We start from the raw sequence: 16,849 nt of genomic DNA, 5'->3' as shown, positions 1-16,849 counted from the left end.
TGTGGAACATCACCCTAAAACAGGATATAGTTAAAAATAAGTGACCCCTTTAGGCTCTTCATATTCCGTGTAGGAATAAAGTCATTTTCAACCTTTTAAAATTTTCAGTGAAAATGAGAATAGCCAACATTTATTAAATGCTTACTTGATTCTAAATTCCATATTAAGTGCTTTTTATGTCTTATGTCATAAGGTACTTGCTTTCTCAGGTACTTGCTTTCTCAGTTTTGAAAGTAGGATTTAGGGAGCCGAATAATTTTAATTTATAGTTTGGAAGAGGAGGAGCAGGACTTGAACCAGACCTTCTGACTCTTTTTTTTTTTTTAAATATATGGATTATGCTAATACAGTTGTCAAATTTTCTCCCTTTTATTTCTCTCTCTTCCTATATTCCCCCTGCTACCAATAAGGCTCCTCCCCCCTTAGTTCATGTCCATGTAGACCTTCTGACTCTTGAATCTGTTCTTACAACTGCCTCAGTCTTTATAAATTCATACGTCATCACATGTCATCATCACACTAATATTATTAACCTTGACTTGATCCGGAGCTCCAGAATCAAAGGAAAAATTATGTTTGTTGATATCTGGTACACGTGACCTACGATCTCATAGACACATTTTCCAGGAGACGTTTACTTTGTCTTTGAGCTCAAATTCACCCTTAAAACCTTTTTGAGAATAAGAGGCTCCTGCAAACTCAAGCCAAGAAAACTGCTTTCTGAAACGCTTCACCAGCCGTTTTCTTCGTAAAGTTGGTTTATTAGCCCCTCGAGTGCCTCCCAGCACTCTTGAGCTTCCTAGAAGTGATCGGACTTGTGTCTCCTAGCTTTCTCCAAATCGTTCTTCCGTGCAGAGCCACATGTCCTGGGCACAGTGACACGCCTTTTCAGCCTATTCCACTTTCATTAACATTTTCTCCCTCTCAGTGAAGAGCTTTTGTTTTGGCTGAGGTAATTACTGGATAATTTCAGTGACTCAGAAAATGTGGCAGAGTTATTCATGTTGTAAGCTCAGCCATTGCTGAATCGAAAACTCCTTAATTTACCCAAAACCCCTTTTTCTGGCTGAGAAGTGACCCTTCTTTAGCTCTTGTCCCTCTCCCCACTACATAGCTACCAAGAAGTGTTGTCTTGCGTTGGCAATTGAGTTTTCTCTATTTAAAGAGACTATTTTTAGTCACTTGTAGATAATGGCTCAGTAAGTGAAGATTATAAAGAGCTCCAGACTCATGGAAATGCATGTGCCGTTGGTCAGCTAAAACCAGTGGTTAGCACGTGAAGCCCACTGCCGAGCTCTCCACGTGGGTGGCCGAAGTCTGCAAAAGTCTGGTTACAAATCCGGACGTGTTAGAAACCTTCCGGGTCGTTGCCATTAGCCAAACCAGGGTTAAGTCCATGACTGTGAAAGTTCTGCCTAATTTAGGGAAATAATATCAGTGTTAGAATTAATTACTTAACTTTGCTCAGTAATATGTTACAATCTTCATAATGACAAAGAACGATTAGTTTTGATTTAGGTAGAATTCCAGTTTCACGTGTTACACGGCGTTACAGAATAGTTGCGAAATTTGATTAAAATTTAAAAGCCTATTACTGCCCCTTACAGAAGAGGGTATACAGATAGTCTAACTTTAAAATGCAAAGTGTTGTGATTTTTTTTTTCTTTTGGTGTCAGATGTTGACGTTAGGGTTTTCTAGTAAAGCCATTAAAAGCCTGTGTGACAAAGTGTATTTTGTTCATTACTTCAAAACATCATTTTTATTAAGGGAACAAAGCCTGAACATAATAGGAAAATCAGAAAATATACTTCCTAGCCATACGGCCTTAGGCAAGATAGTTCATCTTTTTGTGCTGGTTCCCTTATTTATGACATAGAAATGGTATTGTGGTCTGTGTTACTCTTGTGGCATGGTGAGGATCAAACGAGGGGTTCTCTGTGAGAAGGTGGATGTAGCGGGCCTGGCACATAGGTAGTTAGCTGTTACTTGTTCGTGTTTAAATGTCCCTTTAGCTGTGACAAAACGGAATCAAGCTCACGTGTACTTACTGTGGAACATTCTCACAGGAAAGGCCATTTTGAGTCTTGCCCGCCCCCCACGTAGCCTCTTGCAGCTCACGAGTCTGCACAGAGGGGATCCCACAGTGGGGATCCGTCTCGGAACCCAGGCTGGCAGTTCGGCATTGAAGCATCTTCACAGGAAGAGAATCACCTTGCCTTCTGCTAGGTGCTTAAAAAAGTGTCATCAAAGTGTTTTACTAAACAGAATTTAACCATGAGTAAAATGATTTTTAGTGTGTGAGAGGCATTAAAATCTAGAGGTCCTGTTGAAAATGTGGAAGAACTCAGCATAAGAAACGTTGGCCTGTGTTCCTGTTCATTCATACAGATTTCTTTCATTTATGCTCTTTATTTTCTTACTGTTGTTAGAGCATAATCCCTGTTGATTGTTTTATAGGTCCACTCAGCTGTTGAAGAAATGGATGGATTAGATGATGTTGAAAACAGCATGTTGTATTACAATCAAGCAGTCATTCTTTATCATTTGCGGCAGTACACAGAAGCCATATCAGTTGGTGAAAAACTTTATCAGTTCATAGAACCTTTTGGTATGTTATCTTTCAAGTCAGTAATCTCCCCAGCCTCCCGTACTTGCAGAGGTTTCTGGTGTTTGTACCTAGGTAGCCTACAGCAGATTATTACCTGTCAGTAGGAAAGAGAAAGAGCTGTGTCAGGTTTTCCCTTTCCTTTTGTTTTTTTTTTAAAGACTTTATTTGTTTTTAGAGAAGGGAAGGGAGGGAGAAAGAGAGGGAGAGAAACATCAGCGTGTGGTCGCCTCTTGCGCACACTCTACCCAGTACCTGGCCTACAACCCGGGCAAGTGCCCTAGACTGGGCTTGGAACCGGCGACCCCTGTGGTTCGCAGGTCAGTACTCACTCCACTGAGCCACACCACCCAGGGCAAGGAAGGGGTTTTTTGGAGTGTTAGGGGACAGCATCATCATTTATTTTGTCTATTGCCTAACTGAAGTACAGTAGATAGTACAAAACTGTTAGGTTTCTTGTCATCTTAACTAGTTTATAATTACTAGCCTGAAGAGGAGGAACAAACGTAAGGGCAAAGGAAGAAAGAGGAAGCAAATAAAGCAGCAGAGCCAGACCCAGGAAATGGTTGTTAGAGACGGCTTTCCGTTTCCACCCACAAGCAGTCCGATTCCAACTGTGATTCACGTTTTTGTCTTTTTCTCCATGGTTACTTTTCAATTTTCTCTATGGTTACTTTCTTTTAAATTCAAAACGCGTGTACAAATTCGTGATTTATAGACACCTGACTGCTGATGTGGTCAGCACAGGAAACCTGGTGGAGTGCGATGTCTCCTGTGCTGCTGTGGGGCGGGTCACAGCCCCCTCGTGCTGACAGCCCGTTGAGCGGCTGCTCACTGTGGCCCCAGGGACGCATTTCCGACGCGCTTCTCTTCTTCGCCCCAGTCCTGAGGGCATGGTGGCTGGACGGGCTGGCCAGGGGAGATGGCAGAGGTGAAGCCTTGTGGAATGCGCCGCCGTTCTTTTCTGAAGAGCTGGAAGTCAGAATTCCACCTCTAGGATGGCACAGATGTTTCTATAAAGCTGGTTTTTAGAATTTCCGGAACAGTTCATGAAATCCTCCTAATCTGCTATGGTTGAGTGGAATCTAGGAACCAATTAGTATCCAAATGAATTTTTCTTTCTTTAAAAATTATTATTGTTATTTTTTAAATTTTATGACTTGGATTCCTCATTTAACGTACTTATTGAGCATAGGCTCTGAGCCAGACGCTGTCCCGGGACCTGAAGACAATGCAATGAATGGCATAGAGGAGGTCCTCACCCTTATTAAGCTTACATTCTAATGGGAGGGGGCCCGCAACACAAGAAATACATTGTGAGGTAGCTGAATGCTATGAAGAAAAGCTAAAAATAGGGTAACAGGATAGAAATTGACTGGGGATATTATTTTTCGATAAGGGAATCAAGGAAGACCTGAGGTAAGACAGTATTTGAAAAGAGACCTGAAGGAAGAGATGAGGTGAGCCATACCACTCTTTAGAGGAAAAGCATTCCAGCAGAGGTAATAGTATCTGCAGAGGTGACCTTGAGGCTGGTGACCCTGAGGCTGGAACCACAGGAATGCCCTAGTGATTGGGGCTAGGTGGGCAGATGATAGGAAATTAACTCAGAAGCAGCCAGGGGCAGGAGGTGTGACCTTTGCATATCAACTGCCTTGATTTCAGTTTTAAATGGATTCCACTCTGGCTAGTGTGTAAGAACAAGAATGGAATCAGGAAGACTTGTTAGGAGGCTCCTAAGGGCTTTTGAAATTTTGAGTGCAGCAGCCTTCTTTTCATCCTTATTTTTCCTTTTGTCTTTTTGAAAGGAAGGGAAATAGTGTCATGTCATACCAGGTTACCCTTTCCTCTCTTCCTTGGGCTCTTCTTCCTCTGATGTCCTTTTCTCTCTAGTTTTCTCTTGGCTGTTGCGATTTTCTGATGTCCCCCAATCCTCACCTTGCTTCTTTTGTGTCTGCGAGTGAGTTATTTCTTTTTCCCCTCTCTGTATGCTGAGAGAAAATATGTTTCCTCGAGTCATAGACCTTTTTAGAGTTGGAAGGAACCTCAAGAGAGCACATGGTCCAACCCCCCTGCCTTCAGGCAGATAAAGTGTTTTCCCCATTTTACAGGTCAGCCAGCTGAGGTCTCAAAATTTGTTCGGTTTAGTGTAAAAGCCACACATCTAGTAAGTAGCCAGGCAGGTACTGGAATTAAGATATCCTTCCACATAAAGTATCAATAATACTCCTCATTTCATGTGCTGGTGTTTGGTAGATATTTTGCCAAAGGAAGTTCAGTGACTAGAATCCCTGAATTGAGAGGCCATGAGATGCCTAATAGAATGGCATTGTTGGCCATGGTAGTTGTTTCCGTTCTTGGGTCCAGGTGATAAACATTCATTTAAGTAAAGACTTGGGCTTTGGTCCAGAGCTGCTCTGTGGGGGAGCGGGAGGGAGCACTACTCTGAGATATTTGCTTCGCTTCCGATCGTAACTTTTCTTCTCCTGTTTTATTTTTCCCCCCAGAGGAAAAATTTGCTCAAGCGGTGTGTTTTTTACTTGTAGACCTGTATATATTAACTTACCAAGCTGAGAAAGCTTTGCATCTTCTTGCTGTCCTAGAAAAAATGATTTCACAGGGTAACAATAACAAAAATGGAAAGAATGAGGTGAGTAGACTAAAATGTGAATACAAATTAATATTTGTAGTTTTTAAATATCATTTTAATTGCAATTCATTGAAATATAACTCACTGTACAAATGGTGACTATAGTATTGAATATTTGAAAGTTGCTTAGAGAGTAGATTTTAAAAGTGCTCATCACAAGAAAAAAAATTTTGTAACTGTGTTGTGTGGTGGTGGATGTTAACTAGATTTATTCATTTTGTGATATGCACAGATATCAAGTTATTATGTTGTATACCTGAAACTAGTACAATCTTGTATATCAATTGTACCTCAATTAAAAATATTTTTAGTAAAAAATCCAAAGAATTATTCCTACCCCGAGGAGGCTTACAAACTAGATAGAGACAGATGGAGTAAAGATTTGATTAATGGCAAGAAAGGGAGGGAGGAAATATAATTCACACACACAAAATTTACTGTTTTACAGTGTATACAATTCAGTGGTTTTTAGTGTCCTTGCTGAGTGGCACAGTCATCATCATGATCTGAGTTCCAGAACATTTTCATGCCCCACAAGTAATCCCGTGTCTGTTAGCGGTCATTCCTGGCTGCCCCTTCTTCAGCCGCAGGCAACCACGAGCCCACTTTCTACCTCTGTGGATTTGCCTGCTGTGGACATTTTGTAGAAGTGGGGTTGTACCACGTGTGGTCTTTTGTGGTTAGCCTCTTTCACTTACAGTTTTTCAACCTTTACATGTTACGGCATGGACTTTTTTCCTTTTCCGTGTATTTTATTCCTTTTTATGGCTAAATCATATTCCGTTATTTGGATGCCCCACTTTTTTTATTCATTCATCAATGGATGATGGGCATTTGGATTGTTTTGCATTTTGGGCTATTTATAAGTACTACTGCTATGAACGTTTATACACAATTTTTTGTGGGCATATATTTTAAATTCTTTTAGATATATAATTAAGAATGGAATTGCTCAATCATATAACTTTTCTGCTTTATTTTTTAAGCTTTATTAAATGTATTGGGGTGATATTGTTTAATAAAATTATATATTATAGGTTTGCAAGGTACAGTTCTATCATATATCATCCATATATTACATTGTGTTCATCCCTCAAAGTCAAATCTCCTTCCATCAGCTGGTGATTCTTTATGATTAATTTTAGGAGGAACTGCCAGGCTTTAAAAACAGCTGCACTAGTTTACATTCCTACCAGCAACTTCACAGGAGGGTTCCAGTTTCTCCACATTCTTGCCAGACCTTGTTACCATCTCTTAAAAAAAATTTGTGACATCCCAATGGGTGTGAACTGGGATCTCATAATAGTTTTGATACCCCTAATGACTAAAGATATTTGTTAGCATCTTTTCATACATGGATATTAATTTTGCAGAATGTAAAAATTAAAATGAAGACAATGAAACTTCATAATCTGGATAAACAGGGTAGTTTTCACCAGGAAAAATTTCATCATTAAAGTTCTTCAGAAGGTCACAAGTTTATGATGATCAAGCTTAAGCGTGTTCTGATAAGAGGCTTGGTGCGCATTAGGAGTGCATTGTAGTTCTCGTGTTTTTCAGTTTGCCTGTGCTTCTAGTCCTTAAGGGATGTCCTCCTTTCTTCCCGTACCTGTCCTTTTGTTAAACATGGAGTATTTGCAGAAAATAGATTGTCCATGCCTTTCTGTCTCTATAAGTTCTTGAAGTTGAAAAATAAACATTTAGCATTGCTTTTTTTTTTTAAGATTTTGTTTTTTCAGAGAGAGGAGAAGGTAGAGAGAGAAACATCAATGTGATTTGAAGAAACATCGATCAGGTTGGCTCTCGCAAGTCCCCCACTGGGGGCCTGGCCTGCAGCCCAGGCACGTGCCCTGACTGGGAATCAAACCGGCAGCCTTTTGGTTCACTGCCATACAGTCCTCTGAGCCACACCAGCCAGGGCATTTTTTTTTTTTTTTCAATTTAACAAATGTGTGTGTATAAGAGTTCAGTTAAATGATCTTAGCATTATTCATAAGCAGTAGTAAAGTATTTGATATTCAGTGTTTGTAGTAGTTGGTGAAGTATACTTCAGTTCAACAGATGCTTGTGTGCTCTGCTCAGTACTAAAGTGACAACGATGAAAACCTTGCAGTTCTTGCTTTTCAAGGAATGCAAATCGCTGAGCAGATCTGTTCATGGACTGAGTGGGAGGAAGGAGGTTAGGGAATGTTGCAGAGACATAGGATGTTTGATTGGGGCCTCTTCACAGATCCGATAGTTCGGCAAATCGGAAAAGGAAGGATGGAGTAGGAGAGCCATCCCGGCAGAGAAAACGGCACAAGGGGGTGGCAGTGGTGTGCTGGAGGAACTCGGGCAGTCTGAAACGGGTAGCAGTGCCTGAGAGAGGTGATGGAGGTCAGCAGGAGATGCCATTGGCAGCTCGAGTAGGGGTCATGCTGTGAACGGTTTTGAATATTTTACTTGGAATTTCGAGTATGATGTTGGCAGTGTTGTGCCAGAGAAAGTTTTTAAGAGGGGAATGATATGATCACTTCTGTGTTTTAGAAAGGTGATCTGAGCTCTGCCTGAGTAATATCCATGAGTTTTAAACCTAGTCTGTGATAGTGCTCAACAGTGAGCTTCTCATAGGTAGAGTTTCCTGATGCCCACTCCACATTATTAAACCTCAGTCTGTGGGCCTGGGACCTGGCATTCTCAATTTTGAAAATGCTCTCTACAGATGATTTCACTTACATGTGGAGTCTAAGGAATGAACTGAACTAACAAGCAAAATAGAGACAGACTCACAGCTAGAGATCGGGGTGACAGGGTGGGGTGGGGAGGTCAGGGGGTGGAGAGATTCAGGAAAAAGGACTCGTGGACACGGGCAACAGTGTGGTGATTGCCAGGGGGCAGGGAGTGGGGAGTATAAGACTGAAGAGTAATGGGGAAAAAATACAATAAAAAAAAACTCAAAAATAGAAATAAATTAGAAAAAAAATGTAGTTCTAATTTTCTCTCATATTAAAAAAATGCTCTCTAGGTGATTCTGATAAACTCACTTGGAAATCAGTGATTTAATTTATGGTCAAAAGATATTTGATTTTGGTTAACTTTGTTTCACTGCCCCACAGACGGGTAATAACACCAACAAAGACGGATCCAATCATAAAGCTGAAAGTGGAGCTCTAATAGAAGCTGCAAAATCAAAGATACACCAGGTAACATAAATTTTAAGAGAAGTTATGCATCACGCGTATTTACTTGTGCTTAAAAGTGATGAAGAATGCTGTAGATCAATGAAGGCAGAAAATCATTTAAGGCATGTATATTTATTTGGCTTTGAAGTACTGAAGTATTTGAAGCTTATAAGCACATTTAATCCTTCTAAATATACTTTGCTTAAGATGATAATGCAGTATCATTTCTTTTATTTACTCGGTAGAAGATTGAGAAAAATGGTCTGGGAGTGTATTAGGTGATAAAGTCAGTTTGTAGAATTTTAAAATTCACTATTCATTAGCCATGTACAGATAAGAATCGGTAGGATTTTTGCTTGGAACTTCTGTATAAATTTTATTCTACCATGTTTTCAGTTTTTTAGAGTATATTCCGAGAGTACAGTAAAAATAGATTTAAAATAAATTTAAACTTGCTTTTGCAAGTAACTGGCATAACTATGTTGTAAACAAATCGGGTTTGATTTCCTTAACGAGAAAGGAGACCCACTTCAGAAGGTGTAAGTCCTCCCCAGTTTTTACATACCAGCATTTTCCCTCTGGCAGTACAAAGTAAGAGCGTACATCCAAATGAAGTCTCTGAAAGCGTGCAAAAGGGAGATCAAGTCTGTCATGAACACAGCTGGAAATGTGAGTTTCTTCTTGACTTTTTATTTCAGTTGTTGGCTTTCATGTTCTGAAGTTTTTTTATTCAGACAGTTTGTATTTGTCCGTTTAAATCATCTATCTTAGTCTGTCATAGTAGATTACACTGCCAGGTATCAGCCTTGGTAGAGATTGTGAAGTAGTGATCATACTGTTCTCTCCTACCATTTAATGTAATGTGTTTCTCACTTAAAATTATAACAAGCATTTCCCCTCCACATAAAGCCTTCCAAACCATTTTAAATAACTACCTGGTATTCTATGAGTGGTTTATCACAATTCACTTACACACATTTTTATTAGACACTAGAAATTTTTTTTAGGTTGTATTGAAAACATTTATTAAAAATTAACAGTCAAGCTGTAGCCTAAACCTGCCCCTTCCAAATGACCTTTGGCTTGACAGTGCCTTCGACTTGACCAGTGCTAGAGTATTTCAGATATAATGATGACTCCTTCCTTTCACCACCTTCACCCCAAACTCCCACTGAAAAATAATTTTTAAGACAGTGGTGAAAAGGGACAGAATTGAAAACAATCTTGATGCTTTTAGGATAACTGTTAATGAAAAGTATGAAATCATGCCCTGGCCAGGTGTCTCAACTGGTTGGAGCATTGTCCTGTACACCAAAAGGTTGTGGGTTCGATTCCCAGTCAAGGCACATACCTAGGTTGTGGGTTCAATGCCTGGTCAGGGAGCACATGGGAGACTACCAACCTTTGTTTGTCTCTCACAGCTGCGTTTCTCTTTCTTTCTCCCTTCTCCTCTCTCTATAATAAATAACATGTATCCTCAGGTGAGACTTTTTTTTAAGAAGTATGAAATCATGAGGAGATATGGTTTGTAGTAGGAATAGTTCAGGAAAATTGACCTTAGAAAAATCTCAAGCAGGATACAGGTTAGCCACTGGGTCAGTACCCAAGTGGTTTTTGAGAACAATTGTAGCCTAGACCTAAGAGGAGAATTAGGGCCTAGTCATCACAAAAACTTTTTTGAGATTTAAAAAACAAACAAACAAACCAACCAACCAACCAACCCACCAACCCATGATCCCTCCCTCAAAGGATGCCATAGTCATAGGGAAGAAACAAAAGTTAAACAAATCACTACAATGCAGAGTGAGTTACACCTGAGCAGGGAGCACTTCGGGGGGGCGTGGTGTGGAGAGACTGGTTTCTGTGACCACGACTTAACCGCTTCGTTTATGCCCTGGAACACATGCGGCACAACAGTGTGGTTGTGACCTCACTGGGTCTGAAAACAAATTGTAACTTACATTTTCTTTGCAGTCTGCACCTTCTCTGTTTCTTAAAAGCAATTTTGAGTACCTAAGAGGCAATTACCGGAAAGCTGTGAAGCTATTAAATAGTTCAAACATTGCTGAGCATCCAGGATTCATGAAGACAGGTAAAAGAAAACTGAAATTTTTAAATTTTTTCCTGGCTCTTCTACACTTTGTTGCTGCCTCCCACCCCCTGCAAGACTGCTCTTCAGAATGATTTTTGCTAATCTTTTAAAGGAACATGTTTTATTATGTCTGCTGCAGAAAATTCTTGGAAATTTACTACTGAGTTCTGTTTTAGAAGACACTTCACTGCTTACATTTCTACTTTTCTTTTATCCTACTTGTTCTTTCTTTCATTTGTTTCTTAATAGCAGCTTAGAAATTATGTCCAGGAAATAAGGTCCTTGGTCTTTTTTTTTCTGTGAAGTGAGACCTTTCAAAGAAATGGGATTATAATGTTTTTACTTTTTCTTTTTCTCCCATAAAAGCAAGTGAAAAATATGATTTCTTTGAATAATTAACTGTAACAAAAATATTTCTATAAAGTTAAGAAGACAATTACCATTATCCTTGCCTCTATTTAGAAAGTTTTAATGGATTGCTTGATATTAATGGTGAAATGTGTTGCTATCAATTTCCTATCATTCCTGTTTTATGAGGAGGAAGGACAAAAATCAGTTCATTCAAGAATGAGGTTGGCCCTGACCAGTGTGGCTCTCTTGGCCTGGCATCATCCACAAAGCCAAAGGTCACTGGTTCAATTCCTGATCAGGGCACATGCCTAGGTGTTGTGGGTTTGGTCCCTGGTTGGGGCACGTGCTAGAGGCAGCCAACTGATGTTTCTCTCTCACACTGATATTTCTTTCCCTCTCTTTCTCTCTCCCTTGCCCTCTCTCTAAAATATAAATAAATAAAATCTTAAAAAAAAAAAAAAACGAGGTTAAACTGTTGAAAAGGTTTTGTGCCAAATTTAAAATACAAAGGATGGGCCTGGCTAGTGTGGCTCAGTGGATTGAGCACCAGTTCAGTTGCTGGTTCGATACCCACTCAGGGCACATGCCTGGGTTGCGGGTTTGGTCCCTGGTTGGAGTGCATGTGAGAGGCAGCCAACTGATGTTTCTCTGTCACACTGATGTTTCTCTTCCCCTCTTTCTCCCTCCCTTCTCTCTCTGAGAATAAATAAATAGAATCTTAAAAAAATAAAATAAAATACAGCCCTGGCTGGCGTAGCTCAGTGGATCGAGCACGGGCCGCAAACCAAAGTGTCGCAGGTTCGATTCCCAGTCAGGGTACTTGCCTGGGTTGCAGGCCATGACCCCCAACAACCGCACATTGATGTTTCTCTCTCTTTCTCTTTCTCCCTCCCTTCCCTCTCTAAAAATAAATAAAATCTTTATTAAAAAAACAGACATAGGAAAAGATTAAAAAAATACAAAGATTGAATACATTTTTTCGATTTAATTCTATGCTCTATATATGCACAGAACATACATGCAAACTAAATACTCAAACCTTCTCCCATTTCCTCCTTCAGTTCGTTGGAGTCATAGATGACAGAGAAAGGCAGTCTGTCCCATCGTAATTCTCTTGGAAATTCATTTGTTCTGAGTACCCATGTCTGTCTGTTAAATCTTAATTTTTGATGTTTTTATTGTTATGGCTTCCCCCCAGGGCCCATTAACATTCAATTAATGAAATGGTCTCTCAGACAAGCCAGGTAATATGCTTTGGGAAAACTTTGCTGAGGATGGTCTTGACACAGAGTTCGAAATAGGTGTTGGTGGTCCCCAAACTGGGGTCGGGAGTGGGACGTGTTGTTGACTGACTGGCCAACAGTTACCACACTGTTTTTTAATAATACTTATTTCTTTTTAGAGGGTTGGGAAGGGAGGGAGAGAGAGAGGGAGGAAAACATTGATGTGCAAGAGAAACATCAATTGGTTGCCTCCTGCATGCCCCCAACCTGGAGCCCGGCCCACAACCCAGGCGTGCACCCTGACCAGGAATTGAACTGTCGACCCTTCAGTTCACAGGACAACGCTCAGCCCAGTGAGCCACACCAGCCAAGAAAACAGTTACCATAATTCAATGGGAAGATTTTTATATAATAGTTGTATGTTTTATATATTTGTTTTTCCATAATTATTAATTTGAAAAATTTTAATTTTACTTCCCATATATAAAAATGTTGACAATACCACTACCCAGAAGCAGTCTCCTTTAAACATTTTAGTGTATGTCCTTTTTATATATATAATCATTGCTTAATTATATTTATTTTTATTGATATTATATTTTATTGATTATGCTATTAGAGTTGTCCTGATTTTTCCCCCTTCGTCCCCTTCCACCGACAACCCTCCCTCCTTCAGGCAGTCCCCCACCATTGTTCATGCCCATGGGTCATGCATGTAAGTTCTTCGGCTGCTCCGTTTCCTATACTGTCCTTTACATCCCCCTGGCTATTCTGAAACTGCCTATTTGTGCTTCTTAACCTCCTCACTCTTCACCCATTCTCCCTGACCCCCCTCCCATCTGGCACCCATCAGGATGCTCTCCATATCCATGATCCTGTCTCTGTTCTTGTTTGCTTAGTTTGATTTTTATAGTTTCAAATTTAGTGTCAACAATTTTTAGATTGTTGATAGATATGTATTTATTGCCATTTTATTCACAGTTTTGATCTTCTTTTTCTTAAATAAGTCCCTTTAACATTTCATATAATAATAGTTTGGTGATGATGAACTCCCTTTGTTGTTGTTGTTATTGTTGTGTTTTTGTTTGTTTTCTGGGAAGCTCTTTATCTGCTCCTCTAATCTAAATGATAGCTGTGCTGGGTAGAGCAGTCCTGGCTGTAGGTCCCTACTTTTCATGACTTTGAATATTTCTTGCCAATCCCTTCTAGCCTGCAAAGTTTCTTTTGAGAAGTCAGCTGACAGTCTTATGGGTACTTCCCTGCAGGTAACTAATTTCTTTTGCTGCTTTTAAGATTCTCTCTTTATCTTTAACCCTTGGCATTTTAATTATGATATCTCTTGGAGTGGGCCTCTTTGTATCTGTGTTGTTTGGGACTCTCTGTGCTTCCTGAACTTGCTTGTCTATTTCCCTCACCAAATTTAGGGAAGTTTTTTATTATCCTTAAAAATAGATTTCCAATTCTTGCTCTTTCTTTTCTCCCTCTGGCACCCCAATAATGCAAATGTTGGGTCACTTGATGTTATCCCAGAGGCTGCTTATACTATCCTCATTTTGGAGGATTCTTCTTTTCTTCTTGCTCTGATTGGTTGTTTTTTGTTTCCTTACATTCTAAAGCATGGAGTTGATTCTTGGCTTCATCCACTCTACTGTTGTTTATCTATAAATTATTCTTTATTTCAATTAGTGTATCATCTGTCTCTGACTGGGTTTTTTATTCTATTGAGGTCCTCACCAAGTTCCTTGAGCATCCTTATAACCAGTGTTTGAACTCTGCATCTGATAGATAGCTTATCTCTATTTCGTTTAGCTCTTTTTCTGGAGTTTTGATCTTTTCTTTCATTTGGGCCCTGTTTCTTTGTCTCCTCATTTTGGCAGCCTCCCTGTGTGTGTTTCTAGTATTAGGCAGAGCTGCTTTGACTCCTTGTCTTGGTAGCGTGGCCCAATGTAGTAGCTGTTCTGTAAGGTCCAGTGGCACAGCCTCCCCTATCACGGAATCTGGATACTTGAGGTGTACCCTTCATGTGCGCTGAGTACACCTTCTGAAACTAGAAAAAACACCGGAGTTCGGGCTGCCTGCCACTACCAAACCCAATAAGTGGAGACAGGGATTGAATCTTTATGGACGCTTTATTCATATGGCCAGCGATCTGAAAAGATGGTGGGTTCATACCCTAACAGACCACTTTAAATTACATTTTAAAATGGCCCTTTTTATAAGGAGAACAAAGTGTAGGTAAGGGGTTTGGAATTCAGAAGAATGTTAATTGCATTTAAAAAAAAAACAACTTTAGGATTCTTGCCATGGGCAGTGGGCTTAAGCTATGTCCCAGGTGGTGGTCTTTAGCTGTGTCCTGGGTGGTGGTCATCTTACCCTGGAGTACAGTGGCTCAGATATCATCTTGAATTACTTGCAGTCCTCCTGAGGAACAAAGGTGGAAATACTTATAGTCTCCTGGAGTCAGGCGGGGTCATACCTTCAGTTCCTGCAGGAAAAGCTTTTATATGCATTGACTACTAAGCTAATTAGCTATTATTTAAACTAAAAATGTCCAACTTTTAAGTCCCCTATCACTCCCTCTTGTAGTCAAGCCTTGGTTGCTGTTGGCAGGTCAATGGGAGGGATTTACCCAGGCCAGTCAGCTGCAAGGACTGGCTATGACCACTGACCACCACCCTCTGCCCTCTTTGGAGGATCAGCTGTGCAGGGGCCGGGTGGTGATGCTCTGGCATGGTCTCTAGCTGCTCACTGGGTGTGCAGACCTTGGGATTTCCCAGGTGGTGCAGGCCAAGGTCAGCCCCCACCTGTGTTTTGCCCTGGGCCACCCTGCCTGAGCTATAAAGCAATCTGAAATGGTTGCTGCTTGTGCTGGACTTGGTGATTCCCAGGTGAAGCCAAACTGTGAATCTAGGCTGGCTGCTGCTAGTCCTGGGCCTGAGGCTCACTGAGGCTGGCTGTTGCTTGTTCGAGAGGATTTAAGAAGTTGTGAAGCATAACCTAAGACCAGCCATTCATATGGAAAAGCAGCTTGGGTGGACCCATAAGTTGGGGGGGCAGCATCTCCAGATCTCCAGGGCAGGGCAAACAGTATTAGCCAAGTTGATGGTGTCTCAGATATGGCACCAGTTTGCTGGCTTTGTGTGGGAAAGGTTTAGAAAAGGGACAATGGCCTCTGCTAGTCTTGATGCCAGCCACTTCAATTCCTCCCTGTATACTATTGGTGCCTTTCAAGCTGCTACCCTGTGCTGGAGCTCAGAGGGAGTGAGTCTCAGTAGGTGAATCTGTGTCTGGGTTCTTTAAGAGGAACTGCTTGGAGCTCTAGCATTTTCTTTCACTCACTCAATCCCCACTGGTTTTTGCAGCCAGAAGTTGTGAGGACTTATCGTCCTGGCTCTGGAACCTGGGGCTAGGGGGCCTGGTGTGGGGCTGGACTCTTTCCCTAATTTTAATCCATCACCTGTGGGTGAGGGACCAGCCTGTTCTGCCTCTGTGCCCCTCCCACCAGTCTGCATGGGTGTGGTTTCTCTAACTCTATAGTTGTCAGACTTCCATTTAGTGCAATTTCTGACAGTTCTGAGTGATGGTTCTGTATTTTAGTTGTGATTTTGATGTGGTTGTGGGAGGAGGCAAGGCATGTCTGTCTATGCTGCTATCTTGTCTGGAAGTTGCCTAATTTTAAACCATTTCAAAAACTAACCTTTAGTTTTTAGTTCTAAGCATTGAATATCCTGATCGTGAATTTTGTCAATCTAGTCAGGCATGTTATATCATTGAGGAAAAGTGGGCTGTCAGTAAATAGCTTCAGAAAGTTTGGGAAGCCATTTAGAAAAAGAAAACTAACGCTTGGATTGCTTCCACTAATTACACAAAAATAAAATCCAGAGAGATGAAGGATCAAAATGTGAAAACAAAATCATAGAAGCAATAAAAGGAAACTTGGATGAATATATTAATTTTGTGGTGGGGGAACCTTGTTTAAACATTATCCAAAATCCAAGAACCATGGTAGTTACAAAAGATTATTAAATTTGACCACATAAAAATTTAAAAACTTTTTATGATGAAAAACATAAACACACATACACTGGACCAAGTCACAAGACAGATGATAAACTGGCAGTGGGGGGAATATTGGAAACAGATGCAACAGAAGGTTTCTATAACAGGTAACCAATAGAAAAACATCTGTAACCAAATTTAAAAAATGGGTCAAAAACAGGAAGAGGCAGTGTTCAGAGCAAGAAATACAAATGCCAACTAACATGGAAACATGGATGCTCAGCCATGGCCGTGTTCAAAGTGTGAACCAAAACAACAGTGATGGTTACAGTTTAACAAGCAAAACTGGGACTTGCTTTATGTATTCATTTAATGTATCTTGACTATTTCCATATATACTTGCTTCATTCTTTCCAGTTTCTACATAGTGTTTTGCTATGTGGATGTAATACATATACATTAATTTACTAATAAATATTTGGGGAGGTTGCATTTTTTGTATCTGTTGCCTATAATTATAAAAAATTAGAAAAAACTAAACAGGCTAATTAAATCATTACACAGTTTTGGCTTATCACCTTTAATAAAAGAGATTTTAAAAGGAAAGGGAGTTTACGAGATTTTCAGATATTCTCGGAACTTCAGACACCTTGTAAACTGTTCTGCAGGGACTGTGTGGAATTGCATGTAGAGCTGACTCGTGTTAGAGAAGCCCCGTTCTGATGTGACGTGCAGCAACAGTGAAATTTGTGGACAAATGTATTTGT

The 16,849-nt window shown here is 40.3% G+C and overlaps 1 protein-coding gene across 2 annotated transcripts in view; it reads left to right on the top strand.

The window, feature by feature from the left end:
• CNOT10 (CCR4-NOT transcription complex subunit 10) overlaps positions 1 to 16,849 on the top strand; it is a 61,968-nt gene that overhangs the window by 11,710 nt on the left and 33,409 nt on the right. For both annotated transcript variants that reach the window (XM_045856820.1, XM_045856819.1), the window contains exons 4-8: positions 2,459 to 2,609; positions 5,114 to 5,256; positions 8,352 to 8,438; positions 9,003 to 9,086; positions 10,392 to 10,509. In XM_045856820.1, the coding sequence (XP_045712776.1) occupies positions 2,459 to 2,609; positions 5,114 to 5,256; positions 8,352 to 8,438; positions 9,003 to 9,086; positions 10,392 to 10,509 (583 nt within the window). The remainder of the gene's footprint in view (positions 1 to 2,458; positions 2,610 to 5,113; positions 5,257 to 8,351; positions 8,439 to 9,002; positions 9,087 to 10,391; positions 10,510 to 16,849) is intronic.

This window comes from Phyllostomus hastatus, unplaced genomic scaffold, assembly GCF_019186645.2.
Source record: "Phyllostomus hastatus isolate PE091 unplaced genomic scaffold, TTU_PhHast_1.1 phas_scaffold_129, whole genome shotgun sequence".
Classification (NCBI taxonomy): domain Eukaryota; kingdom Metazoa; phylum Chordata; class Mammalia; order Chiroptera; family Phyllostomidae; genus Phyllostomus; species Phyllostomus hastatus.
This window is presented reverse-complemented; position numbering and strand designations above follow the sequence as displayed.